The sequence below is a fragment of the Euphorbia lathyris genome, chromosome 1, assembly GCF_963576675.1.
Source record: "Euphorbia lathyris chromosome 1, ddEupLath1.1, whole genome shotgun sequence".
Taxonomy (NCBI): domain Eukaryota; kingdom Viridiplantae; phylum Streptophyta; class Magnoliopsida; order Malpighiales; family Euphorbiaceae; genus Euphorbia; species Euphorbia lathyris.
The window spans coordinates 16851358-16879353 of NC_088910.1; the positions used below are offsets into that span (position 1 = coordinate 16851358).

At 35.1% G+C, this 27996-nt stretch overlaps 1 protein-coding gene and 1 long non-coding RNA gene across 7 annotated transcripts; one reads left to right on the top strand and one right to left on the bottom strand.

Annotated features, from left to right (window-relative positions):
- LOC136223097 (protein FAR1-RELATED SEQUENCE 5-like) lies at nucleotides 1-27116 on the bottom strand. Of its 6 annotated transcripts, XM_066010916.1 has the most exons (10): nucleotides 26946-27116; nucleotides 5707-5916; nucleotides 4849-5113; nucleotides 3148-3290; nucleotides 2965-3041; nucleotides 2064-2308; nucleotides 1854-1970; nucleotides 658-971; nucleotides 243-509; nucleotides 16-86 (listed from the first exon to the last, which is right to left on the bottom strand). In XM_066010916.1, exons 7-9 carry the CDS (start codon nucleotides 1911-1913, stop codon nucleotides 287-289), a joined length of 597 nt encoding a protein of 198 aa, XP_065866988.1. In that variant the 5' UTR covers nucleotides 1914-1970; nucleotides 2064-2308; nucleotides 2965-3041; nucleotides 3148-3290; nucleotides 4849-5113; nucleotides 5707-5916; nucleotides 26946-27116; the 3' UTR covers nucleotides 16-86; nucleotides 243-286. The 6 variants fall into 6 exon arrangements, 5 of the variants coding, with proteins under 5 accessions (XP_065866988.1, XP_065867002.1, XP_065866994.1 ...); XM_066010930.1 differs by lacking the exon at nucleotides 5707-5916 and having other exon boundaries at nucleotides 4849-5106; XM_066010922.1 differs by lacking the exon at nucleotides 5707-5916.
- LOC136223120 (uncharacterized) lies at nucleotides 25518-27793 on the top strand. The gene is made up of 2 exons (XR_010685849.1): nucleotides 25518-25917; nucleotides 27113-27793. It is a non-coding gene; the product is annotated as an uncharacterized lncRNA (long non-coding RNA).
- The last annotated feature ends 203 nt before the right edge of the window (nucleotides 27794-27996 follow it).

Consider the following 27996-nt stretch of genomic DNA (forward strand, 5'->3'; position numbering starts at 1 on the left):
ATCAAATTCTTCAGGTTCAATTTCAACACTCCAGACAATTGGTTGAATCCTTTTTAAGAAATTGGTTTCTTGCATAATTGCACGACCTATTAAAAAAACCAGTAAGTATCTTCATTATATACAAAAAAATTTAACATGCCAATAATATATTGGAACATACAATTTAATACGTGATCAAAACATATAGTAGAACAATCAAGTAGTAAAATTTTTAATTGTAAACAATGCTTTGGAAGGCTTACCTATTTTATCATTCATCTTTTTCATAATGTGCCACATGCAGAATCTATGTTCTGTTTTTTGGAAAATATTTTTTATTGCAATCTTCATTTGATGGATCTTGATCTGTTATTAAGCATGTAGGTTCATTGCTTCCCATTGCGTTAAGAAACGTTTTGAAAACCCACTCAAATAATGCAATATCTTCTTTAGCATTGAAACAAGCAGCGAACGTAACACATTTTTTGTGGTGGTCTACTCCAGTAAAGGGGCCAAAGATCATGTTATATCTGTGGAAATAATATACAAATATTTGTAAATAAGAAAACTTTTTAAGAATATAAGAATAAGATTTTAGAACATGTCAATAAGATTTTAGAACATGTCAATTAATATTTAGAACATTGCAATAAGAAATTGGTACATTTAATATTATACCTGTTTGTTTGGTATGTTGTGTCAAAAGATACCATATCACCAAATAGAGCATAATTCTTTCTACAAATGGGGTCTGCCCATAAAGCTCTGCAGAGATGATCGTCTTCATCCATATCAAAGTCGAAAAAAAAAGCAGACCATAGAAGTTTTTTCTTGCTGAAAATGTCAATAAACATTTGGGCATCTGACTCATAAATGTAAGCCTTTAAATCTCTGTGGAAGTTTTTGAAATCTTGCTTAGATGCTCCTACATTGTTGTATTCTCCTACATTTTCTTTTATTTGCATGTATGTTCTTACGGGTCCGACATTCATCTACACGAAACACATGAACATATTTTATAAAGAAAGTAAATACAATTTGAAAACATTGTAGATGTTGTTAGGAAAGTAAATTTAGAATATGACTCACCTTAGAATTATCAACAATCAACTTCTTGTGTAGTATTGTTAGTTTTCTTTCCTGTTTTTGAAATTTCATACAGCGTGGACTGTAAAGTGGGTGTGTATGTTCCTCTTTTAAACGAAAGACAATATATTTTCCATCATTGCAGTATTTTAAAACAATTTGTGCTTGGCATCCAACACGTGTGATTAATCTTCTTCTCGGTTTATGTCATTCAGTATCTTCAACATTTTTTTTTGTTTATGGCCTGCTTTATTGCACAAACAGTATTGAAAAATCACAACATTTGTGTTCTTTCTTTTTTTCACTGTAGATTTTCTAATATTAAATCCTGCTTCAGTGGCATATGCTTTGTAAAATTCAATACCCTCATCAATAGTATTAAATTTTGTTCCTACAATAGGTATTTTTTCCGGAGAGCAACATGGCTTCCATTCTTTTGTTCCTCCAGGAGTCAGGACAATTTCTACTTGTGGAGTGTAGGATATAATTGCAGTGGAAGAATCATTTGGCTGCTCTTCATTTGACACTGCATTTAAATGCAATTTTGGAACATATGTGATAATATATAGCACATATGAACAATTGTTTAGAACATGAGGTACAGTTTGAAGAACGTAGTGAACTCTATATTTCAATACACTCAATTTTATTTTTTCAACAATTTTTACAACTAATTATAAATAAAAAATGAATAATATGTACTAATATCTATAGAACACATGAACAATTATTTAGAACAAGATTTTTTAGATTATGAAGAACAGAGAAATTATGAAGAACACATGTACCTCTTTCAATAGTTGAAGACAGAGAAATTTCATGGTTATCATCATTCTCTTGTAGATCATTGTCTATTATATCATGCAATTCCATTGTTTCAGAATAGAATCTGAATGATTTCCAATCTGTTTCAGATTTAAGCAATTTCTGAATAATTATAAACATAAAAAACAGAACACAATTTAATATTAATTTATAATTGTTGGAGATAAAATTACCTGATTGATGCTATTTCTTTGACTGTAGATCGTTTTTTCTTAATCTGATTTGCGATTTCAGATTATTTTTTGAGTGTTTAATGACGGAACGATGATGAAGGAGGTCGATCTAATTGAGGATGATGAAGATCGATGATGGAGAACTATGATGGAGAAGATGATGGAGAACGATGATGGAGATCGCTGATGAAGAACGATGATGGAGAGGATGTGAGGGATTTGAGCGATTTTTGTTCCTGATTTTGCTGTGAGTGAATCACACGATTTTTTCATTAGAGTAGCAGTTGGTTTTGAGATGAGTAAAACGGTGCAGTTTTAGTTGGTTCTCACCTATCAAAGTGTCCTCATCTAAGGGAGGGTTCTCACTTGATCCCTCCCCTATATATATATATATATTGTCTTTTGTACGAATTAGACAAAAAAAAATTCAAAAAATCACTGGTTTTATAAATATTAGTCTCTAATTCTATTATTAAATTATATAAACATGAAATCCTTTTTTTCAGAACGAATTGATATGCAATTGGTGCAAATAAGAAACAAAAATATATGTGTTTTATAATAATGTCTGAAATTGACCCAATTTATCAACGTTATGGATAAAATTGCTCTTGGCTTCTAACGTTAGGGGTAAAATTGCACCATTTTAGACGTTAGGAGTAAAATTGCTCCTGACTCAAAACGTTAGGGGTATTTTTGCACCTTAACCCTAATATCTATTAGGCTATAAAAATATTTTCTTCTCTATTCAAGTAATTTTCTTACAAAACATTAAAAAAAAAAATCTAATAATTATAAAATGTGAAAAACTATTACTACTGAAATTAATATCACATATTATGTAATTATTTGGAATAAAAACCGAAAATTAAATTTATTCATATATAAAATGGATTCGCACCTGGAGATGACTAGCAACATTTTCTCGTTTGAGACCGTGAACATTCATCAATTCCAGAATCTTTTTAGGAACCGCCTCTGCATAAATCCAATAATCAGCTAAGTAAAAGTTCATAAAAAAAATATATAGACAGGGACGGCTAGGCCGAGGTAGATTACAAGAAATCACAAGAGAAGAGCTTACTGTCTAAGCCGAGGTAGTTTACGGCTTGTAAGAAGCGATTATGGAGCGAACGAGTCCACATCACCTTCGACTTCTTGGGTGCAACATCAGACACTTCTTCATCTCTTTGTCTTCCTCTCTTGTTCATCATTTCCCTGCAGATGCTTTCACAAAAGAAAAAAAAGAAAAACATAATTAAGTTAAAAACCACACTTTACAATTTATAAACTCTACATTAAATGACATTCTGTTTTTATCAAATAGCCAGGGCCGGTTCTGAGAATTTATGGACCCTAGGCGGAATAATAAATAAAGGCCCCTATAATATTTATGTCAAAAAATTTAAAATATATTTGAATACATGATAAATAGAAAAGTATTCATTAATTCTTTATTTATCTACATATTAAATCTATTTAGTAAAAAATTAAATCAATTTTCACGTGTGTATATCACGTGTCAAAAATTGTGTCATTTTGCAAAAAAATAATAATTAACCAATCGATTAATTTTTCATCCAAAATGTGTTAAATGACATTTATAAACAATACTTGAAGGAGAAAATATTACCAAATGGTATGATAAAATTTTGCATATCATAGAGTCTGAATAAGAGTTTTAATTCTTAAATTAACCTTCAATCTATATTCAAAAAATCAATTAAACCTATTTCAATTTTAAAATATTAATTATTTTCACTCTTTAAAACCTAAATAGTTTTTAAGGCTTTTTACACGAATAACACAATTGGTTACAAAATTATAATTAAATCATATAATCAAAATTACTTTTCAATATGTTATTATTTTTCGCATATAAGAAAAAAAATGTGGTTTTATACTCTAATTAAAAAAAAATAGACCCTAATTCATAAATTTCAAAACTTAGTAAATATATTCTAGATTAATTTATAAGCCTTAATCTTAAAATATATTGATAATAATAATTTTATTAGTTTGACCTAATTTAAAACATTATTTGATATAATTGTAAATAAGTTTTCAAACGTGGATTTCTTATGTAAATTTTTTAATATTAATATTTTGTATATATTTTTTTTTGTTTTCTAGAAAGCCAAATATTTGTATAATTTCTTTTTTTGGAAAAAAAATTTACCATCAGAGGGAGTCAAACCTAGGTTCCTTCCAATAACAATCACGTTCTAAACCGCTGGGACATCTGCAAACTTTTGTTTATGTTGTGTTTTACATTTTATATATCTATACATGTCTATGTAATAAAAACTTTTTGGGTCCCTAACAGCCATGGGCCCTAGGCCAGCGCACTCCTGGCCTAGGCCAAGACCGGCCCTGCAAATAGCTACTGATTTTGATAACAATAAAAAAACATGACAACAATTATATACGGAAATAACATCAATTCATATATGGAAATGAATTTGCTCACCCATAATTTAGGGTCAGGTGATTTTATAATTTTTTGGACTAAAATTTCAACATTTAATTAACTATTATATAAATTTGATACCATGATATGCTCTCTTTTTTGTTTAAATATTCATTGCCTCAGTTTTTCTTTTTTCTAGAACCAAAATTGTCAGTTTTGATGTGGCAATGAATGAAAAGTGTTAGTTAAAATTTCTTCTCTTGCCAAAGCATGTCGACGAAGTCAAGGATATATGAATAGTTGATTTGAAATTAAAAAGAACTGTTGTTTATGAAAGCATCATGAAAATAATACATAAACAAAAAATAGACCTACCTCCAATCCTTCAGCAAATTTACGAATTGAATCAACAAAAATGATCGCTTTTCCAATCGAGCATTCCACCAGGTCTTAGATTTTCTTCACACGATGGCTCCGCCGATGTATAACAACAGGGTTTATGTCTTGATGAACAAGACAGTTGCCATGAACGAGCAGGGAAAGGTTTTTCAAGCGTTTAGGGTTTTTGTATGTGGCGGTTTTGGAGAAAAATAAATGTTTTGAGGCTTTATATCACAGTGGATGATCTGGGTACTACACTCTGAGATACACGAACTATCAAAAATAAACAATCATATACGGAAATAACATCAATTCATATATGGAAATGAATTTGCTCACCCATAATTTAGGTATATTCAATTATATGCGTAACGAACTATCAAAAATAAACAATCATATACGGAAATAACATCAATTCATATATGGAAATGAATTTGCTCACCCATAATTTAGGTATATTCAATTATATGCGTAACGAACTATCAAAAAAAAATTTGTAACATTTTATAGAATGCAATTAATTTTCCTTTTTTATCTTATTCTAATTTAATTTGAAAAATTTAAGTGAATAAGTTGGTTAAATTTCACAGAAATTAATCATAATATTTTATTTTTCAGTAACTTGTCACAGAAATTAATAGTATTTTTAATATTGAACCAGTAATATCTATTAGGCTATAAAAATATTTTCTTCTCTATTCAAGTAATTTTCTTACAAAACATTAAAAAACAATTCTAATAATTATAAAATGTAAAAAACTATCTTACTACTAAAATTAATATCACATATTATGTAATTATTTGGAATAAAACCGAAAATTAAATTTATTCATATATAAAATGGATTCGCACCTGGAGTTCGTCCAATGGTTTATTCCAATGCCTCATAAGTTGTAAAAAAGGGTTTTGAGAAGTTAAATGACTCTGCCATGTGCTAGAAATTCAATCCCCTAGTTTTTTGGGAATCTCTTTTGATCACCGGGACTCTTCAGTCAAGCGCATCCGATCAACCCTCGTTCGGTTACAAATCCGAGATTCCGTTTTTTACTTCTATTATAACAACTTTGTACAAAATCAAAAGGAAATCATTTATTAACATACATAGGTGGGAGTTTATACAATTTATATCATATTTTCAAATTTGAAAAAGGATTCTTAAGCTATTTTGAAGGGATTTAGTTCCTTACATTTAGGAACCGTGATAGATTTAAGGACGGCAGATTTTCCAAGTCCGGAGATCAGTTTTTACATTTTATTTTTCCAGCAGAAAAACACCTACGTTCCATGGCTATTGATAGCTAATTTCTTAATTTCGGTTAAGGGTTAATTCAAGGGATTTTTCTCCGTTATCGTGAGATCGTTGTATTTCACTTTTCTCAATTTATTAAACCGTTTATTTGTTCATCGTGTTTAGAGAATTATTCTCAATTGATTGTTTGTTCTATGAATGATAACTGCAGGTTGTTTGTCGAATCGAATAATCATAAGGCTGATTTGGTTTATTAGAGTTTCACCTAAGATAGCCAAACAAAGTAGCTATTGACTATTTAAATCAAGCTAGCTTCGTATTTGGAAGAACGGACTCGAGTCGGACAAACCTGAGTTCGTCTTCCACGTGACATTAATACGAATCTAGTTGGGTTTATCTGAGCCAAATGAACAGATAAGTTAGTCCAAAATCGTCGACGCTGAGAGACGATTAACTAAGATCAGGTTCTTCTAATTCTTAAGCTGTCAATAAATTAAATCTTAGGCGCTGAGATAGGATTGTTTATTGATTAGGAACAAGTTATTTGTCGTGCTTAACTAGTTCACTATTAAGGAAGAACACGCCAAATTGACCCGGTGAATACATGAGAATACAATTTTATCTGTCAATGATCGTTAACGTATGAATTATCCTGTGATTCCCCTTGACCGAATTCATCAAAATATTATTCACAAACCTTCTTTAATTTCTGTTTTGTTCTTCTTATGATTTTTGACTTGTTACATTTAAATTTAATAAACTTTACAATTCCAAACCCCCCATTTAATTATTTTGTTAGGTCATTAGAAGTTTTAAATCAATATTATTCCTTTGGGTTCGACCTCTACTTGCTCTATTACAAATTATTCGTTTAGGGAAAGTTGAGATTATTTTTGGTGGAATCGGCACCCATCAAATTTTGGCGCCGTTGCCGGGGAATAATCTAATTTGATTTGATTTCTTTTATGACCAGGTCCAACAATTCAGAACAATTGCTCTTTGAATCAGAAATTGAATTACTTGCTCGGAAGTTCCGCAAAGAAGTAAGGTTACAGAAGTTACAAAGTGCCAGGAATTCGAGTTCTAGTGACGAAGAAGAAATATCCAGCGAAGAAAGCGAACAATCAGAAGAGGAAACAATGGCAGACAGAACTCTAAGACAGCTCCAAGCGCAGGAAGTCAATAATCAGCCCCTATGCATCACTTATCCCAACTTGGATGTGTCATTTGAGCTGAAATCCGGGTTGATCCACTTGCTGCCCAAGTTTCACGGCATGGAGAGTGAAAGTCCTCATAAGCATCTCAAGCAATTCCATGTGGTGTGCTCCAGCATGAGACCGCAAGGAGTAACGGAAGAACAAGTAAAGTTAAGAGCGTTCCCATTCTCGTTAGAAGACGCGGCCAAGGATTGGCTTTTAAATTTGCCATCAGGAACCATTACTACATGGAATCAGATGGTACAATCTTTCCTGGACAAATATTTTCCAGCCTCCCGAGCAGCGTTAATTCGGAGAGAAATCAGTGGAATCAAGCAAAAAGATGTGGAATTGCTCCATGAGTATTGGGAGAGGTTCAAAAAGCTATGTGAAAATTGCCCTCAACACGGGATAGCTGAAAATTCTCTGATCCAATATTTCTATGAAGGGATGCTTAGCATGGAAAGAAAAATGGTGGACGCGGCAAGCGGAGGATGTTTCCTTGACAAAACACCAACCGCGGCTAAGGAATTGATCAGAGTAATTGCAGCAACTTCTCAACAGTTTGGGAAAGTTCAGGAAGGTCCCAAGAAGGCGTATGAGGCAAGCAGTTCTAACATTGAAGAGAAATTGAATAAACTGACTAGTCTTGTGCAGAAATTAGCTCTCGGAAAGGCGGCTCAGGTGAAGAAGTGTGGGATTTGTACTGCCACTGAACATGCCACTGATGAATGCCCTGTTCTGTATGAAGAAAATTCGGAACAAGCCAATGCACTTAATGGGTACCAAGGGCAAAATCAAAGAACGTACGATCCGTACTCTAATACGTACAACCCAGGGTGGCGTGATAATCCAAACCTTAGCTACGGACCAAGGCAGCAAAATTATCAATCATGGCCTCACCAATCTACCCAAAACTCAGGTATGCCTTTAACTGATGTTGTCCATAATCTTGCAACTAATGTGCAGGAACTCCAGAAACAGATGACTCAAATAGCTACTGCTCTGAGTGAGATTCAATCTCAAGGAAAGATGCCCTCTCAACCGGTGGACAATCCAAAGCCAAACGTGAGCGCAATCACCCTTCGTAACGGAAGAGAAATAGAGCAGCCCGTTTTAAACAAGCCGGTCAGCAAGAAGAACATCGTCAAGGAAGATAAAATTCTTGAAGAAGAAGTGCAAAAGCAAGACAGACCTCCTCCTTTAGTTACCCAAGCACCTTACCCGAATCGGTTCGACAAATCGAAGAAGGAAAAGGAAGAGAAGGACATCTTTGAGGTATTTCGCAATGTCGAGGTAAATATTCCATTAATTAATATCGTTAGACAAGTTCCTCGATATGCTAAGTTCCTTAAAGATTTGTGCACTAATAAAACTAAGAGAGTTGGGTATGAAAAGATTTCCATGGGTGAGAATGTGTCTGCTGTAATCCAAGGGAAAATGCCCCAAAAAAGTAAGGATAGAGGTATGTTTGCTGTTCCATGTCAGATTGGGAATACTAGTATTAAAAGGGCGATGTGTGATTTAGGAGCGTCTATAAATGTCATGCCTAAGTCAGTTTATTCCTCTTTAAATGCTGGTCCTCTTGAGGAAACTGGCGTCGTTATTCAGCTTGCTAACAGATCTATTGTTTACCCCGAAGGGGTGTTGGAAGATGTTTTGGTGCAGGTTGATGGATTAATTTTTCCAGCTGACTTCTTTGTTATTGACATGGAAGATGATGATCATTCCTCGGAGGCATCAGAAATCTTGTTAGGAAGACCATTCCTAACGATCGCCCGGACCAAGATAGATGTTCACAAAGGAACACTGACTATGGAATTCGATGGTAAAACAGTTCAATTTAATGTTTATGATGCCATGGAATTTCCTAACGAAGTGCATTCCGTTTGTGGTATAGATGTTATCAAACCAATAACAGAACATGCTTTTAAGTCATATAGGGAAGATGAATTACAGGTGGTTGTTGAAGGAGGCACTGAAATCGAAAGTGTCAGGAAGCTGCAAATACAGGAGCTTGAAGAGCTACAGAATGAAGCTAATGAGAGCTCAATGATTTACAAATTGAAGACCAAGAAATTCCATGACGACAAAATGATAGTTCAGAAACAATTTCAAATAGGACAGAAAGTGCTCCTATTCCATTCACGTTTGAAATTATTTCCAGTGGAAATTCAGCTTTTGGAGAACGGGAAAGTGCAGAAAGTAAATGGCCATCGTCTCACGCCGTTTTATGAGAATATCCCGATTGAAAGTGGTGAAGTGATGGAGCTACAAGTTCCAGGAGACTAGCCTTAGTGCTCGGACGTGTCTAGCCGAAGACGTTAACTAAAGGCGCTACTGGGAGGCAGCCCAGAGTTAGTCTTGCTCAAGACTAACACGTATCCTTTGTTCTTGTCTCTTTTGTTACTTTTATTTTTATTTTTATTAATTTTGGACTAACTAACTTAACTGTTATCTTCTTCTTCAGTGGGCTGTCTTTCCTTTGATAATTTCTTTTTGCAGGTTAAAAATGGTGATTTAAGATACATGGGCTAAGAGGTGGCTTGAAATTTAATAAAGAAAAGGAGGCCCAACATTGAGAAACTAAAGGTTAAAAAGGTCAATGGCTCATTTTACCCTTATGACCTATCCAAATTAAAAGAGGATATTTCTTAATCACCGCCACCTTCCTTCACCCCCTTCATCTCCCACTCACGCCATCATCTTCCAACTCCTTACTCCCACTTTCTGATTCCATTTAACATCACCACCTCCACTTTCCATTTCTTTGATTTTTTCAAATTTAATATCCTACAAGCCTACCTACACCAACCCTTTGATTTAATTTAATTTCTTTTTGATTCTTCACCACCAAAACTCACCACCCACTCTCCATTTCTTTAATTTTCCAATTTAATTTTTTCAATCCTTTGATTTCTTTGATTTCCCACTTTCTGATTTCATTTAATTCCACCACTCACCAATTCGACCTCGCCATCACTACATCCTTCAAATTCTAATTTTCTCCTTTCATCTCCCACTCTCATTCAACTCACACCACCGTCGTCGCCTCAAACGATGGAACACCCGTCGCCGGTGAATCTGCTCTGACCATTAGCGATTTTTTCTCCAACACCGGCCACTCTAGTAACTGAAACAGAGATGGCGAGGGAGCAAAGAGCACCCCCTACGTGAGCTGCAACAACGTCTCGAAAGCGGAAGCCGAACTCCATCCCTTCCACAACCACTCGGGGGCCTCTCCCCTAAAAAGGGCAGTAAGCTTCTTGATCACTCGTTTATTTATTTATTTATCTTTTCATTGGTTGTTGAGGTTGCTGCCCTTGCCCCTAATTGATTAAATTCCGCACCGAGGACGGTGCGAGGAGAAAAGCGAGGGAGGGATGATGTATTAGAAGTGCTTTTATGTGAATATGGTTGTTGCATTTTGTTGCCTTTTGATAGACGTTTTGCTGTCCATTCTGTTAGTTTAATACACTCTTTAGGCTAGAAATCTGTGAAACTATTGGCATAATTTTAGAATAGTGTGAGGTAGTCGTCTCGAAAAAAAAATGTGTTTGAACTAGTGTGAGGTGGCTGCCCTTTATTTTGTTTCATTGAGATTTTACCATTGCTAGCTCATTATCTTCCAAATAGTTGATAAAGTTGCTTGTTGTTGTAGTACTGAGTCCCCTAAGTGTTATCGAGTCTTGCGAGTACCTTTCTGAACAGTCGGAGTCAAGTAAATGCTTTGCCTACACGTTGACGGACTAAATTGTTTCCAACATTGCATGAAAACTCGTTTTAATAAGTTGACTTAGAAGCAGCAGCACCACTTTACACCCCATTTCTGGTAAGCATTTGAGCCTAATGGAAAGAGCAAACACATTACGCATTTGCTCTATTTTCTTTTCTGAGTGCGTCCGCATAGTATGTTAGTTCTAGAACTTGCCATGACATACGTTTCAAGACCCGATTGATGAATTCGAACTGTTAAAATGATAAGGGCATTAGGTTTCTTTTGCTGTTAACCTTTCCACACTTTTGAACCCTGAAAAAGAAAAAAATTTACCAAAATTTAACCAGCCTTTAGACTGCCAATTTGAGCCTTTTTCTCCATTTTTGATACCTTGTTTATTCCTTTGGCCAAGGATAAGTTTTAAGCCTTCAGAGTCCAATTGAAGTTTGTACAAAATGTTGGGTCGTTTGATTTTGTGTTTCGTGTCATATTTTGAACCACAAGCTCTTTAAAGAAGAGACAACAAACTGTTGTGCTCTGTAATTACTTATTGTGGTTATGAAAAAAAAAGAAAAAATAGAAAAAAAAGAGAAAATAGAGGCAGAAAAAAAAATAAAAAAAAAACAGAAAAGAAAAAGCCTCAAAGAAAAAAAAAGAAAAAGAAAAAAAGAGAAGAAAAGAAAAGAATAAATAGGTTACAGACATTTGTCTGTCCTAGTTCGTTTAATGTCTTAGTTTATTTTGTTTATGTTCTCATTTAGTTTTCATGAATATCTCGGATTGTTTTCTAGATATTCATGTGAGATTATGAGTTTGTCGTCTTATGTGTTAACCTCGTACTTGTAAATATGCAGTTTTACTTTCGTTTTGGCCAAGTTTGGAGTAGTTTGCACTATTTTACTACTCTCGGATCCCCTAAAGTTTTTTTTTTCCTCTCTCTCCTTTCCAACCCATGAGCCTAACCTACGTTACACCCCTGTTAAGTCCCTTTGATTTTCTGTTTGAATTCATACTATGTGGTGGAGGTTCGATTGATTGGCAAGCCTATGGTAACTACATTCTATGATTGTGACTTGAGTGAATCCTCTAAAATGAATTATAAGCCTAAACACAAGAGTGCATAGAGTGATCACGTGAGGGTGTTGTTGCTTCTAGTTTCTTGTTTTACACATTACGTGCGGTGTTGTTGAGACGTTTTTGGGAGTTAGAAGTATTCTAAAGTTCGAAAGATTCTTGACTTGGATGATTGGTAGTCAATGTCTTTATAACGCTAAGGGGAATTAGGAACGAATGAAAAAACTACCTAAGAGTATGCGGAGCTAATGCCATGATCTGGTATGCTTGAGGACAAGCATTGGGCAAGTGTGAGGTGTTTGATAAGTGCATAATTCGACAATAAATAACCCCGCTTTTGTACTTTATAATTGTCATGTTTTGTTATTTTTGCGGGTTTTATTGTTTGTTTTCGGTATTTTCACCTCTACAGGCCAATGATGACAAAAGGGAGATGAATTGGGCTTAATTTGGGCCGAGCTGGTGTCGGGTCGTGATCCGGAGCTGATTGGGCGAAAATTGGTCTGAGTCGGAGTTAGTCTTGCACAAGATTAAGGCATTTACGGGCTGACAGTTTCCTGGTTCGAATAGGATTGCTTTCCTGATCCAGATTGGACGATTTGAGAACAAGACTTTCAGCTAAAGCACAAAATTGTAGGAGACAAATGAGGGGGCAATTAATTTCAAATTTGAAGAAGGATTCTTAAGCTATTTTGAAGGGATTTAGTTCCTTACATTTAGGAACCGTGATAGATTTAAGGACGGCAGATTTTCCAAGTCCGGAGATCAGTTTTTACATTTTATTTTTCCAGCAGAAAAACACCTATGTTCCATGGCTATTGATAGCTAATTTCTTAATTTCGGTTAAGGGTTAATTCAAGGGATTTTTCTCCGTTATCGTGAGATCGTTGTATTTCACTTTTCTCAATTTATTAAACCGTTTATTTGTTCATCGTGTTTAGAGAATTATTCTCAATTGATTGTTTGTTCTATGAATGATAACTGCAGGTTGTTTGTCGAATCGAATAATCATAAGGCTGATTTGGTTTATTAGAGTTTCACCTAAGATAGCCAAACAAAGTAGCTATTGACTATTTAAATCAAGCTAGCTTCGTATTTGGAAGAACAGACTCGAGTCGGACAAACCTGAGTTCGTCTTCCACGTGACATTAATACGAATCTAGTTGGGTTTATCTGAGCCAAATGAACAGATAAGTTAGTCCAAAATCGTCGACGCTGAGAGACGATTAACTAAGATCAGGTTCTTCTAATTCTTAAGCTGTCAATAAATTAAATCTTAGGCGCTGAGATAGGATTGTTTATTGATTAGGAACAAGTTATTTGCCGTGCTTAACTAGTTCACTATTAAGGAAGAACACGCCAAACTGACCCGGTGAATACATGAGAATACAATTTTATCTGTCAATGATCGTTAACGTATGAATTATCCTGTGATTCCCCTTGACCGAATTCATCAAAATATTATTCACAAACCTTCTTTAATTTCTGTTTTGTTCTTCTTATGATTTTTGACTTGTTACATTTAAATTTAATAAACTTCACAATTCCAAACCCCCCATTTAATTATTTTGTTAGGTCATTAGAAGTTTTAAATCAATATTATTCCTTTGGGTTCGACCTCTACTTGCTCTATTACAAATTATTCGTTTAGGGAAAGTTGGGATTATTTTTGGTGGAATCGGCACCCAGCAAGACCCATGGCATGACTACCCAAAATCATATTGATGGCCTCCAAGTTATCTGACTCCACAGAAAGCCTCTTAACACCCAGCCTAATCGCCAGCTGGATCCCAGAGAGAATGCCCCAGAGCTCCGCAAAGAAGGAAGAACCCAAACCCAAATTCTGGGTAAACCCAGAAAGCCAGGCGCCTCCCGCATCCCGAAGAATACCTCCGGCAGCAATCTTACCATTACTGAGGCAGGAACCATCAGTATTCAGCTTCACAACCCCCTCTCTCGGCCTGCTCCAGCTCACGAGGTGGACATCACTACTCGGGGAAGATCTAGCAAGGGACTCACCTTTGAAACTATCAATAATAGAGGAGAGTTTTTTCAAGAAGAACTCAGCTAAGTTAGGCAAAAGCACAGCTTTATTATCAAAAATCTCCTCGTTCCTCCATTTCCACACTTGATGACAGATAATGGCAAAGAAAATGTCCCCATGCTCCATATAAGACAATAACTTTCCCCTAATACCATCTGAGAACTAGTCATTCACAGAATGGGACATGAAGGAATAGAAAGTATGATGAGGGAGAATTTTCTTCCAAACCTCTTCACTCTTAGGGCAATCCCTAAGAGCGTGGCACAACGATTCAACATGGCCTCTACATCTACCGCAAGCTCCAGAGGTCGCCAAATGCCTTCTGTATCTATCTGAGTTAGTAAGTAATCTGTCTTTAACGCCCAGCCACAGGAAGCTCCTCATGCGGTAGGGGATTTTAAGGGACCAAATGGTCTTCCAAATATCCGAGGGATTATCAGTCCTGTTAAGGGAAAAAGCTTCAAAGGCAGATTTGCAAGAATAGACTCCATTGTTAGTCAGCGCCCAGCAATGCTTATCCATGTCTTCCTCTTGATTACTCACCTTCACTCCTCTAATTCTAAGGAGAGTCTCAAGGCTAAAGAAAGAATCAAATTTAGGCCAAACCCAGTCCCCTTCAGAGTCCACCACATCGGCTAACCTCCAGTTTTGGATATCACTAGGCGGGGGGGAAGTGCACACATCCACTAAAGGTTTATCCCCAATCCAGGTATCAAACCAGAAGCTTATGGACTTACCATTACCCACATCCAGACCAACCCCCAAGCAAAACTCAGCAAAAACGGCGCTAAGCCCTTTCTAGAGGAAGGAACAATTGATAACTCTCTCTTTCGGGCCCCCAAAGATCTTATCTTTTCGATACTAACCACAAAGAAGGCGAACCCAGAGAGAGGAGGGGCATTGCCACATACGCCAAAGGAGTTTCATTAATAAAACTTTATTATTATCCTTAGCTCTCCTAATGCCCAAACCCCCTGAATCTTTGGGCTGACAAACCTCACTCCAAAGCACCAGGTGGATCTTTCTTCCCTCCGCAGCTTCCCCCCACAGGAACCTTCGGTTAATCTTATCAAGATCATTAAGCACAGGATTCGGAAGCTGACAAGATTGCATGATGTGGTTGGGAGAAGCGGAATTCACAGATTGAATTAAAGTCAGACGACCAGCGAGGGAGAGAGTCTTGGCTTTCCACGTGGCACACCTCGTATTGGCTTTGTCCAAAGTATCTTTAAAAGAAACTTTAGACACTCTCTCACTATGGAGAGGAATCCCCAGATACTTCCCAAGAGAAATAGTAAGAGGAATACCAGACAAATCACTTAATCTTTTACAAATTCTCGGATTCAAATTCTTAGAGCACATCATCCTAGATTTCTGGATATTAAGTCTCTGACCAGAGGCCGAACAAAAACAATCCATAATATCCATAATGACACTCAACTGCTCCTCATTACCTTCAAGAAAGATAAAGACATCGTCCGCAAAGAATAAGTGGGTCACCTGGGGACAGAAATTGTTGATGGCCACCGGGTGGAAACTCCCAATATCAATGGCATCTTGAATAAGGTGGGACAGCCTCTCCATAGCAATAACGAAAAGGAATGGACTCATAGGATCACCCTGACGGATGCCCCGACCCGGAGAGAACTCCTCCGACATATCCCCATTCACCATAACCTGAAACACAGGAGAAGTAATACAAACCTTAATAAGATTTCTCCAACTGTCCGGGATCCTAGCTCTCTCCAGACTCTCCATCAGGAAGTTCCAGTTGATGCGATCATAGGCCTTCTCCAAATCCAGCTTAAGAGCCACAATGCCTTTCTTCCCTTTCCTAATCTTCATAGTGTGCACCATTTCTTGGGCAATCACCACATTATCCATCATTTGTCTACCGGGTACAAAACTACCCTGATTCTGACAAATGATCTCCGGAAGAATGCCACGGATTCTATTAGCCACAATTTTTGTAATCGTCTTGTAAAGAACATTACAAAGACTGATGGGTCTCATATGCAAAAAGGAAGAAGGCTTATCAATTTTAGGAATAAGGACCAGGAGAGTTCTATTAACCAGCTCAATATCCTTAGACCCATTGAACACACCTATGATAAACTCATAGATACCCTCCTTCACAACACCCCAGTGCTTGTGGTAGAAGCCAGCTGGAAGACCATCAATACCAGGCGCTTTAGACGTCCCAATGCTGAAGATGGCATGATCAATCTCTTTTCGGGAAATAGGAAGAAAGGCACTCTGACTGATATCCTCACTGATCAAAGGAAAGGTAGCAATAGAGTGAGCCCTCTCCAGCTGAACAGGATCCTCTTTGAAAAGCTCCTTATAGAACTCCAGAGCCAAATTCCGAATCACCTCATCTTCATACACCCACTCCCCATCAGAATCTTTGATAGCCTCAATTCTATTCCTCTGCCGCCTGATCATAGTAGACAAATGGAAGTACCTGGTATTACGATCCCCATCCCTAATCCAGGATTTCCTAGACTTCTGGAACCAGAGAAGCTCCTCCTGCCTAAGCACAGCTTCCAGCTCCTTCTGAAGGGTTCTAAGGAGGCCATCTAAACTGTGATCAAACCTCACATCCAACCTATGCTGAACGCCCTCCATCCTTTTTAACAACTTATTCTTTCTTCTAATAATGTGCCCAAAGATATTATTATTCCAACCAAGCACCTTCTTCCTGAACCCTTCAGAAGCTTGCAGGACATTCGAATGAGGTTTCCAATTATCTTGGACGAACTCCTTAAACTTAGGATGGGACTCCCACGCCAGCTGGTACCGGAACGGTCTCTTCCCCCTAGGCCGGTTGCCTCTCAAAAGTCTAAACAAAATAGGGCAATGGTCCGAATGACGGAACGGAAGATTTAAAATAGAACACTCAGGGAAAGAAGTCAGGGCAGCCACATTAGCATAGACCTTGTCCAAACGAACAAAGGTACTATTGCGTTTCCAAGTGAATCTATGACCCGAAGCCCCCAAGTCGGAAAGCCCACATAAATCCATATTATTTTTATGGTGAAGACAGCGATTAACATAATGATTGGAACCTCCTCTCTGGTCACTCATAAGGCCGATATCATTAAAGTCTCCCGCAATAAACCAGGGCTCAGAGATGCTGCCACTCATCGAAAAGAGGATCTCCCACAGCCGTTTGCGATTAACTAAGATCGGATCAGCATACACAAGGGTAGTCAAGAAGGGAGTAATACCAGAAATGCTCACTTTACAGTGAATGAACTGCTTATCGATACTAATAACATCAAAATGAATCCGATCTGGCCTCCAGAAAAGCCAGATCCCACCAGCTCGGCCAGTAGCCTCCGATCTAACACACCTCCAGTTCTTAAACTTATTAACCACCTCATCTGCTTTCTCTCCACTAATCTTAGTTTCCAGTAAAGCAAAACACGAGGGGTTAAACTGTTTAATTAGGTCATTAATATGGATACGGGTAGCCTTGCTAGCCGCACCCCTAACATTCCAGCACAACAAGTCCATAGAAAGGAGGAGACTGACCGCACCAACCTACCTAAGCCAGGTATTTACTAGGGGCTCCTGAGAGCCTCACCGAGGTACCCGCAGGTCCCCTCTTCTCTGAAAAATCCAAGGAATTCTGGATGCTTTTTTGTTTGCCCTTTGGCTTTTTCAAGCCAGGTTTAATAACCCCCATTGGATTCCCAATTCCAGGTCCACCAGTAAGAATAGAAGAACTACCCTCATTAGTTTCCTTCATCTTTCGGGCCGCCTGAACCAGGGGGCCCCCCTGAGCTTCATTCTTGGAAGCAAAGAGGGGATTAACAGAATCAACCACTAGCTCAGAAGACACAACAGACTCCAGACCCGGCAAACAGTGTTCCATAAGCTCATCTCCCTGGACAGGCTCATGAACGTCTTCAATAGATAGGGCACCAAACCTAGAGCCAGACCTAAGAGCTAAGCTGGTACCAGCCTCCTCCCTAGCCTTGGGGATAGGCTTCTCCTTCACACTAGGGGCAGCCATAGGCTTAGAAGGAGCGGAAATCCCCTTCTTGATAATATCAGGAGGAAGATTCTGCATAATAGGAGGCTGAGTTCTACGACGAGTAGTCCGTTTAGCTACCATCCAAGGACCGAAGTTTCCTTCATTCCCTTGGTTACCTGCAGAAATACTCCCACTCTCCATAACAGTCTCCTTCAAAACACTCTCCCTTTTGGGGCAACCTCCCTGAGAATGACCATAAATGCCACAATCATAACAAATGTTATGTAAGCCTTCATATTCGATAAAGAACACCTTGTTCTGAACACAGAACTTAGATAATAAGGGTTTCGCAAGATCCACATCCACACAAACCCTAGCAAACTTGCCCCTAATGGCACCAATAGTAGTCTTATCCACATGGTGGACCTTCCCAACCATGCCTCCTATTTTGCTTAGGAATTTCTCACTGTAATACTCAATGGGAAGGCCCGGAAACCTAACCCAAGTCAAAATCCTATTAACAGTAGAATCATGGGGATTAAAATTAGGAACCCAAGGCCGTAAAGCCAGAACGTGGTTGGAAATAATATATGGGCCCCCCTTGATCACAGTATTGTAATCCTCAACTCTAGTAAACTTGATGACATAGAAGTCATTTTCAAGGTCAGTAATACTGACTTTCCCTTTCCTAGCCCACTGGGCTTGAATCCTTTGGGCAAAATAATTAAAGCTGATCCTCTTCCCCAACACCTTAATTATCAAAGACACCTTCCACTTCTCTCTGAGTTCCCTCTTCTCTTCCGAAGACAGTCTAATAACCGGACAAAGAGGATCATCCTGGACACCATCCTCCTCGTCCGAATCAGAGAAAAGATCTGCAGAATCCCCTACCATCTCCACTTCCTCAAAGCAGAGCTCCTCCTCAACCACTCCCATAACAGTGTCTTTCCAAGACCCTTTACCTATCCCGTTATTTCCAACTGCAGTCCTGGGGGAGGCCATGTTCCCATGTCCCTGAATATCATGCCCAGCCTCAAAAGGGCTCTGACTCAAGGCAACCTGCCCCCCAAATGCAGCCTCAGCCTGCCCAGCACTGACCGGAATAGGACAATCAATGCCAGGCACAATGCCGGAAAAACCAGGCCAACGCCCAGCCCCAGCATCGGCAGGCCCCCTGCGGTGCCCGGCGCCATCGGCAGGGAGGACAGGCGCCGCACAGTCCGCAGGCGGCAACTTGCCCACCCGTCCATCCGGGATCGCGGGGAGCAAGGGGCGGGCAACCGCGTCACCCGATCCCATGCGCCCACCCCCCAAACATCCTGCAACCACTGCCCCAGGCACAGGGCACCGCTCGTCCAACCTCCCAGCCGATGAATCCCCCTCCAGCGGCGCCGCCTGCGTCCCAGCCGAATCCGCAAGCAAGGAAACCGATCCAGGCGCCACGCCCCTGTCCCCACGATCCCAGGCCCCTCCAGCCCCCCAATCCCCTAAACCGGCACCGCATCCTGCCGGATCTAACCCATCGGACCCTTGCCAAGCCCCCCGACCCCGCTCCCGGGAGCGGTCCCTCACCCGCTCGTCATGCCCCCTCTTCTTCCTTACATCCCCTGCCGAAGCCACAACGCCGCCAGCCGACACTCCATCCTGCACCAGATCCGACGCCCGCCCTACCCCAGCCGCCCGATCCGCCTCACCAAGATCGGAATTGCCGCCATCACCGCCCCCCTCCAAGGTCCGCCTAACCCTAGGTCTCTCTCTCTCTGTCTTTCGCCATCAGATCTGCGAGAGAGAAGACAGATCTGAGAGAGATAAGATAGATCTCAAAATAACCAAACCACAAGCCGTAGCTCCCGAAAAGATGTGATTTTTTATATTAAACTTACTTGATTTATTTGATTTATTTCTCTTTATTTTATGTATTTTTTATAATAAATTGGACCATGTAATTTAACCGAATTCATACTCCTATAGCATAGGCGTATGAATTGAGCCATTTTATTTTAATTAACTTTATTTCGACCGTTTTCCATACTCCAACGACATAGGTGTAGGAATTGAGTCGTTTTATTTAAATTAATTTGATTTTGACCGTTTTCATACCCCTATAGCATAGACGTATGAATTGAGCCGTTTTCGCTAAAATTAACTTGATTTTGACCGCTTTCATACCCCTAAAGCATAGACATATAAATTGGACCGTTTTAAACCTTTTTTTTTATTTCCGTTTTAACTATTAAATAATGAATTTTGAATTATTACATTTGATGTATAAATATATTAATATAGTTGACATCAAACCAGAATTAATATTATCAAATTCTCCACTTAATATATTTACATTATAGTATTTTTTTTTTTTTTTGAAGTAACATTATAGTATTTTAACTAGTTTTTGACCCGTGCGATGCACGGATTCATCTTAACATATAAATATTAACAAAAATATAATCTAATAATTACAATTAATGATATAAAGGTGCTATATAACTTAAATATTATTATTTTATTTTCAAATTTACCTTAAATAATGTTTTTTAATAGATAAATCTAATAATTTAATTAAAATTAATATATTATATATTATATTATGTTCTTTATCAGTAAAAAGGGAAGAAGTGACACATCAGCTCCATCGTTACTATTTTATATTTTATATATATATATATATATATATATGGAGAGAATTAGAGAGATTTTAGGGATTAATTTAAATTATGTAGAACTCTTAGATATAGATATGCAGAGAATTATAGAGATTTTAGGGATTAATTTAAATTCTGTAGAAGTCTTAGATATAGTACGGATAAAATAATCTTTTTTATAAATAAATATAATAATATAACTAAAGTTAATATATTATATTTTTTATTATATTTTTTATCAGTAAAAAATGAGAAAGTGACACCTCAGCTCCATCGTTACTGTTTTATATTATATATAGATATGTAGAGAATTAGAGAGATTTTAGGGATTAATTTAAATTATGTAGAACTTTTAGATATAGATATGTAGGGAATTAGAGAGATTTTAGGGATTAATTTAAGTTCTGTAGAACTCTTAGATATAATACGGATAAAATACACTTTTTATAAATAAATATAATAATATAACTAAAGTTAATATATTATATTTTTTATCAGTAAAAAAGGAGGAAGTGACACATCAGCTCCATCGTTACTGTTTTATATTATATATAGATATAGATATGCAAAGAATTAGAGAGATTTTAGGGATTAATTTAAATTCTGTAGAAGTCTTAGATATAGTACGGATAAAATAATCTTTTTTATAAATAAATATAATAATATAACTAAAGTTAATATATTATATTTTTTATTATATTTTTTATCAGTAAAAAAGGAGGAAGTGACACCTCAGCTCCATCGTTACTGTTTTATATTATATATATATATATAGATATGTAGAGAATTAGAGAGATTTTAGGGATTAATTTAAATTATGTAGAACTTTTAGATATAGATATGTAGAGAATTAGAGAGATTTTAGGGATTAATTTAAATTCTGTAGAACTCTTAGATATAATACGGATAAAATACTCTTTTTATAAATAAATATAATAATATAACTAAAGTTAATATATTATATTTTATATTATATTTTTTATCAGTAAAAAAGGAGGAAGTGACACCTCAGCTCCATCGTTACTGTTTTATATTATATATAGATATGTAGAGAATTAGAGAGATTTTAGGGATTAATTTAAATTATGTAGAACTTTTAGATATAGATATGTAGAGAATTAGAGAGATTTTAGGGATTAATTTAAATTCTGTAGAACTCTTAGATATAAGACGGATAAAATACTCTTTTTATAAATAAATATAATAATATAACTAAAATTAATATATTATATTTTATATTATATTTTTTATCAGTAAAAAAGGAGGAAGTGACACCTCAGCTCCATCGTTACTGTTTTATATTATATATAGATATGTAGAGAATTAGAGAGATTTTAGGGATTAATTTAAATTATGTAGAACTTTTAGATATAGATATGTAGAGAATTAGAGAGATTTTAGGGATTAATTTAAATTCTGTAGAACTCTTAGATATAATACGGATAAAATACTCTTTTTATAAATAAATATAATAATATAACTAAAGTTAATATATTATATTTTATATAATATTTTTTATCAGTAAAAAAGGAGGAAGTGACACATCAGCTCCATCCTTACTGTTTTATATTATATATAGATAGATATGCAGAGAATTAGAGAGATTTTAGGGATTAATTTAAATTCTGTAGAAGTCTTAGATATAGTACGGATAAAATAATTTTTTTTATAAATAAATATAATAATATAACTAAAGTTAATATATTATATTTTTTATCAGTAAAAAAGGAGGAAGTAACACCCGAGCTCCATCGTTACTGTTTTATATTATATGTAGAGAATTAGAGAGATTTTAGGGATTAATTTAAATTCTGTAGAACTCTTAGATATAATACGGATAAAATACTCTTTAGATAAATAAATATAATAATATAACCAAAGTTAATATATTATATTTTATATTATATTTTTTATCAGTAAAAAAGGAGGAAGTGACACATCAGCTCCATCGTTACTGTTTTATATTATATATAGATATGCAGAGAATTAGAGAGATTTTAGGGATTAATTTAAATTCTGTAGAAGTCTTAGATATAGTACGGATAAAATAATCTTTTTTATAAATAAATATAATAATATAACCAAAGTTAATATATTATATTTTTTATCAGTAAAAAAGGAGGAAGTGACACCTCAGCTCCATCGTTACTGTTTTATATTATATATAGATATGTAGAGAATTAGAGAGATTTTAGGGATTAATTTAAATTATGTAGAACTTTTAGATATAGATATGTAGAGAATTAGAGAGATTTTAGGGATTAATTTAAGTTCTGTAGAACTCTTAGATATAATACGGATAAAATACTCTTTTTATAAATAAATATAATAATATAATTAGAGTTAATATATTATATTTTTTTATTATATTTTTTATCAGTAAAAAAGGAGGAAGTGACACATCAGCTCCACCGTTACTGTTTTATATTATATATAGATAGATATGCAGAGAATTAGAGAGATTTAAGAGATTAATTTAAATTCTGTAGAACTTTTAGATATAGATATGTAGAGAATTAGAGAGATTTTAGGGATTAATTTAAATTCTATAGAACTCTTAGATATAATACGGATAAAATACTCTTTTTATAAATAAATATAATAATATAACTAAAGTTAATATATTATATTTTATATTATATTTTTTATCAGTAAAAAAGGAGGAAGTGACAGCTCAGCTCCATCGTTACTGTTTTATATTATATATAGATATGTAGAGAATTAGAGAGATTTTAGGGATTAATTTAAATTATGTAGAACTTTTAGATATAGATATGTAGAGAATTAGAGAGATTTTAGGGATTAATTTAAATTCTGTAGAACTCTTAGATATAATACGGATAAAATACTCTTTTTATAAATAAATATAATAATATAACTAAAGTTAATATATTATATTTTATATAATATTTTTTATCAGTAAAAAAGGAGGAAGTGACACATCAGCTCCATCCTTACTGTTTTATATTATATATAGATAGATATGCAGAGAATTAGAGAGATTTTAGGGATTAATTTAAATTCTGTAGAAGTCTTAGATATAGTACGGATAAAATAATTTTTTTTATAAATAAATATAATAATATAACTAAAGTTAATATATTATATTTTTTATCAGTAAAAAAGGAGGAAGTAACACCCGAGCTCCATCGTTACTGTTTTATATTATATGTAGAGAATTAGAGAGATTTTAGGGATTAATTTAAATTCTGTAGAACTCTTAGATATAATACGGATAAAATACTCTTTAGATAAATAAATATAATAATATAACCAAAGTTAATATATTATATTTTATATTATATTTTTTATCAGTAAAAAAGGAGGAAGTGACACATCAGCTCCATCGTTACTGTTTTATATTATATATAGATATGCAGAGAATTAGAGAGATTTTAGGGATTAATTTAAATTCTGTAGAAGTCTTAGATATAGTACGGATAAAATAATCTTTTTTATAAATAAATATAATAATATAACCAAAGTTAATATATTATATTTTTTATCAGTAAAAAAGGAGGAAGTGACACCTCAGCTCCATCGTTACTGTTTTATATTATATATAGATATGTAGAGAATTAGAGAGATTTTAGGGATTAATTTAAATTATGTAGAACTTTTAGATATAGATATGTAGAGAATTAGAGAGATTTTAGGGATTAATTTAAGTTCTGTAGAACTCTTAGATATAATACGGATAAAATACTCTTTTTATAAATAAATATAATAATATAATTAGAGTTAATATATTATATTTTTTTATTATATTTTTTATCAGTAAAAAAGGAGGAAGTGACACATCAGCTCCACCGTTACTGTTTTATATTATATATAGATAGATATGCAGAGAATTAGAGAGATTTAAGAGATTAATTTAAATTCTGTAGAACTTTTAGATATAGATATGTAGAGAATTAGAGAGATTTTAGGGATTAATTTAAATTCTATAGAACTCTTAGATATAATACGGATAAAATACTCTTTTTATAAATAAATATAATAATATAACTAAAGTTAATATATTATATTTTATATTATATTTTTTATCAGTAAAAAAGGAGGAAGTGACAGCTCAGCTCCATCGTTACTGTTTTATATTATATATAGATATGTAGAGAATTAGAGAGATTTTAGGGATTAATTTAAATTATGTAGAACTTTTAGATATAGATATGTAGAGAATTAGAGAGATTTTAGGGATTAATTTAAATTCTGTAGAACTCTTAGATATAATACGGATAAAATACTCTTTTTATAAATAAATATAATAATATAACTAAAGTTAATATATTATATTATATATTATATTTTTTATCAGTAAAAAATGAGGAAGTGACACATCAGCTCCATCGTTACTGTTTTATATTATATATATATAGATATGTAGAGAATTAGAGAGATTTTAGGGATTAATTTAAATTATGTAGAACTTTTAGATATAGATATGTAGAGAATTAGAGAGATTTTAGGGATTAATTTAAATTCTGTAGAACTCTTAAATATAATACGGATAAAATACTCTTTTTATAAATAAATATAATAATATAACTAAAGTTAATATATTATATTTTATATTATATTTTTTATCAGTAAAAAATGAGGAAGTGAAACCTTAGCTCCATCGTTACTGTTTTATATTATATATAGATTAATTAGAAAAATGAGAAAGGATAAAAAATGACAAGCAAATTCTAATTCGGATTGGGCTTAAGCCTAAGTAAAAGCCTTTTTCCTAACCAATTTCGACCCTATTTCCAATCTAAGTTATCAAAAGAATTCATCCTAATCTACTTTCTAACCCTAACCTTCCTTTCATTGTTTCAGCAGCCCTTTTCTATCTCCGGGAAACAAGAACTCTAGGGTTCTCCCATGGCGGACGATTTCCTCTCTACGATGGCCTCTCAAGACACCCGATTCTCTCACGATGGTGGTTCGTCCATTTTCTCTCGTCAACTCACTACTAGCAGGCCCCTATCCCGATGACCCCTCTCTCTCTAGTCTAGCGGTTCGGCTATATCTATAACCAAACGACGACCTTGAATCTGGAATGAGTAAAGGAGACAGCAGCGCCGGACCTCAAAAGGAATCGTAAGAGGGAAAGGATGGGCAGGGTGACGGTTAGACGGAGTTCCGGAAACAAGTGCGGGATTTTCTTTAGGTATATTTCGATCTGTTCGTATGATTTTCCTCTGTTTTTCTAATTCTCCAGTTTTTGTTTGATAAGTCAATTGCATTTTCTGATTTGTGGTAAAGGCTTCTATTGGAGTTTCTTTGGTTTTACTTTTGGGTTTGCTGTTTGGGTTGATTTTTGTTAGTTTAGTTTGAACAATGCTAACGAGGTTAATATGGTTCGCTGTTTGATTGGGTTTTATGTCAGGTTTATGAAATTTGGGAAATTCCCTGAAGCTATATTAATGTTCTATTTCTTGTGCGAAATGGTGTCATTCAATATATAACACATGGTTTGCCCTTGTTGTCAAATATATGATCTCTAGATATGGAGTTTTTAAAAAATAATGAGTACTCAACATTAAGGTGCTTGCTGAATCGACTAACAAATGCACTTTCAAGTTATTGTTTCTTTTCTAATTTTATTTCTGAAACAATCATGAAAACAGAGCTTTTAGATTACTGTTAAATGCGCTGATGTCTACATTAAACACCAATCAAACATATTCTATGGAGAGAATTCCAGCCGAGTTATTCTGAATTGTTAACAGGATTCGGGTTAAGAATTATATCTTTGATTGCCTGAGAGTTTAGGAATCAGCCAAATGTGTCCATGTATTCATGCTTACATTACAAATGCTTGGAAGGCACAGTTGGAGGACTTTAAATGATGTGAAAGAATATAGCATATCCTTCCATTCATTTACGGTCCTCGTAAAAGAGAAAATTCAGTTTGTCCCTAATAGCATAGGAACTCCCCAAAAGTCCCCTACACTGTGTCTCTTAATGCTCAATACAGATGATTTAAAGACCTTCTGAGATGATTTGGTTTGTCCCTATAGCATAGGAACTCCCCAAAATTTCTCATTAACGACGACAATACAAATGATAGAAAAGTCAGTTCGTCCCTATAGCATAGGCACTCCCCAAAGCTCCTCTACCATGTGTTTTCTTAGAAATAGGTGATGAACAAATGTTACAGAGACTTAGAGTTGTATATAAAAGAAGAAAATTTACCTGAAAAAGAAGAACGATGAATTGTTGCTTTAGGTCTGTTTGATGTTACGGTCATTCTCTTTGTTGTTCCTTTCGTCTGTACCTTTCCTTCCTTTGTTTGATTGTATTTCCTGGACTGGTTCTTTCGCTTCCATTGTTACTGAATGATATTGGCTTTATTTTGATAGGGTTGTAGTGTCTGATGAGGAGAAAAAAAAAGGGTGTAATAGAGAAAATCTACGAATGGAGAAAAAGGGAGGCACTGCACTATCTTCCTCTCAAAACCAGCCAGAACCTGAAGTTTAGCTGGAGAAGTCTGATGAAGGCCAAAAGTGCTTGAAAGAGAGCAGACAGAGGAGTCATCAGACACCCCCCATCCTCTCTTCTCTTTTTTTCAGATTAAGCCGTCAATAAGGTGAAGATGATGAAGAAAAAAATAAGAAGGTCCACCTTGGACAAGTGTGTTCAGAAAAAACCCCCCTTTGCTCTTTTAGAAAGAAGTCAAGAGGGAAAGAACCTGAAGTTCCCCACTAGAAGTCCCCCCTCCTCCTGTCTGTTTTTGGCTCTCCCAAAAATAGAGAGCCCAAGCATTGTGGCGTGGCTCCCTAAATGGAAAGCCAACAAATGAGTTTGTTGGTAGCCAAACAATGTGGCGTGGACACTGCTTAGGCCACCAGAAGGATTGTATATTTTATATTTATATTCTGTATTTTTTATAAAAATTTTATTCTGTATTTTGTTGTATTTTTCGGTTGTTTGTATTCGGCACAGAAATGGGCTTATCATGTTGGGACTCTTATACTGGGTCCTTTGGCCATTTAAAATAAAAACTTATTAATAAAATTCCTTTTTTTATTTTTTCTTTTTCAGCTTAATCCTATGAACAAGTTAATTACGTTCTTTCAAACGTACACCTCAATTAGCATGGAGGTTTATTGTTTGTAATTACTTAATATAGCTCTATAAAATAAAATACAATATTATTTCAAACATATTTAATTAAAGGCATAAGTAATATATCTTTTAAACTAATAACTAATATTCTAAACGATTGATTGAATCTTTACCATAT

Coding starts and splice junctions, on each gene's coding strand:
- LOC136223097 (XM_066010930.1), bottom strand. CDS start 1,913: ATGATCTACAAGAGAATGATGATAACCATGAAATTTCTCTGTCTTCAA. Junction 972..1,853: donor GTCTTCAACTATTGAAAGAG/GTACATGTGTTC, acceptor TGTTTCGTGTAG/ATGAATGTCGGACCCGTAAG. Junction 510..657: donor ACAACATACCAAACAAACAG/GTATAATATTAA, acceptor TTATTTCCACAG/ATATAACATGATCTTTGGCC.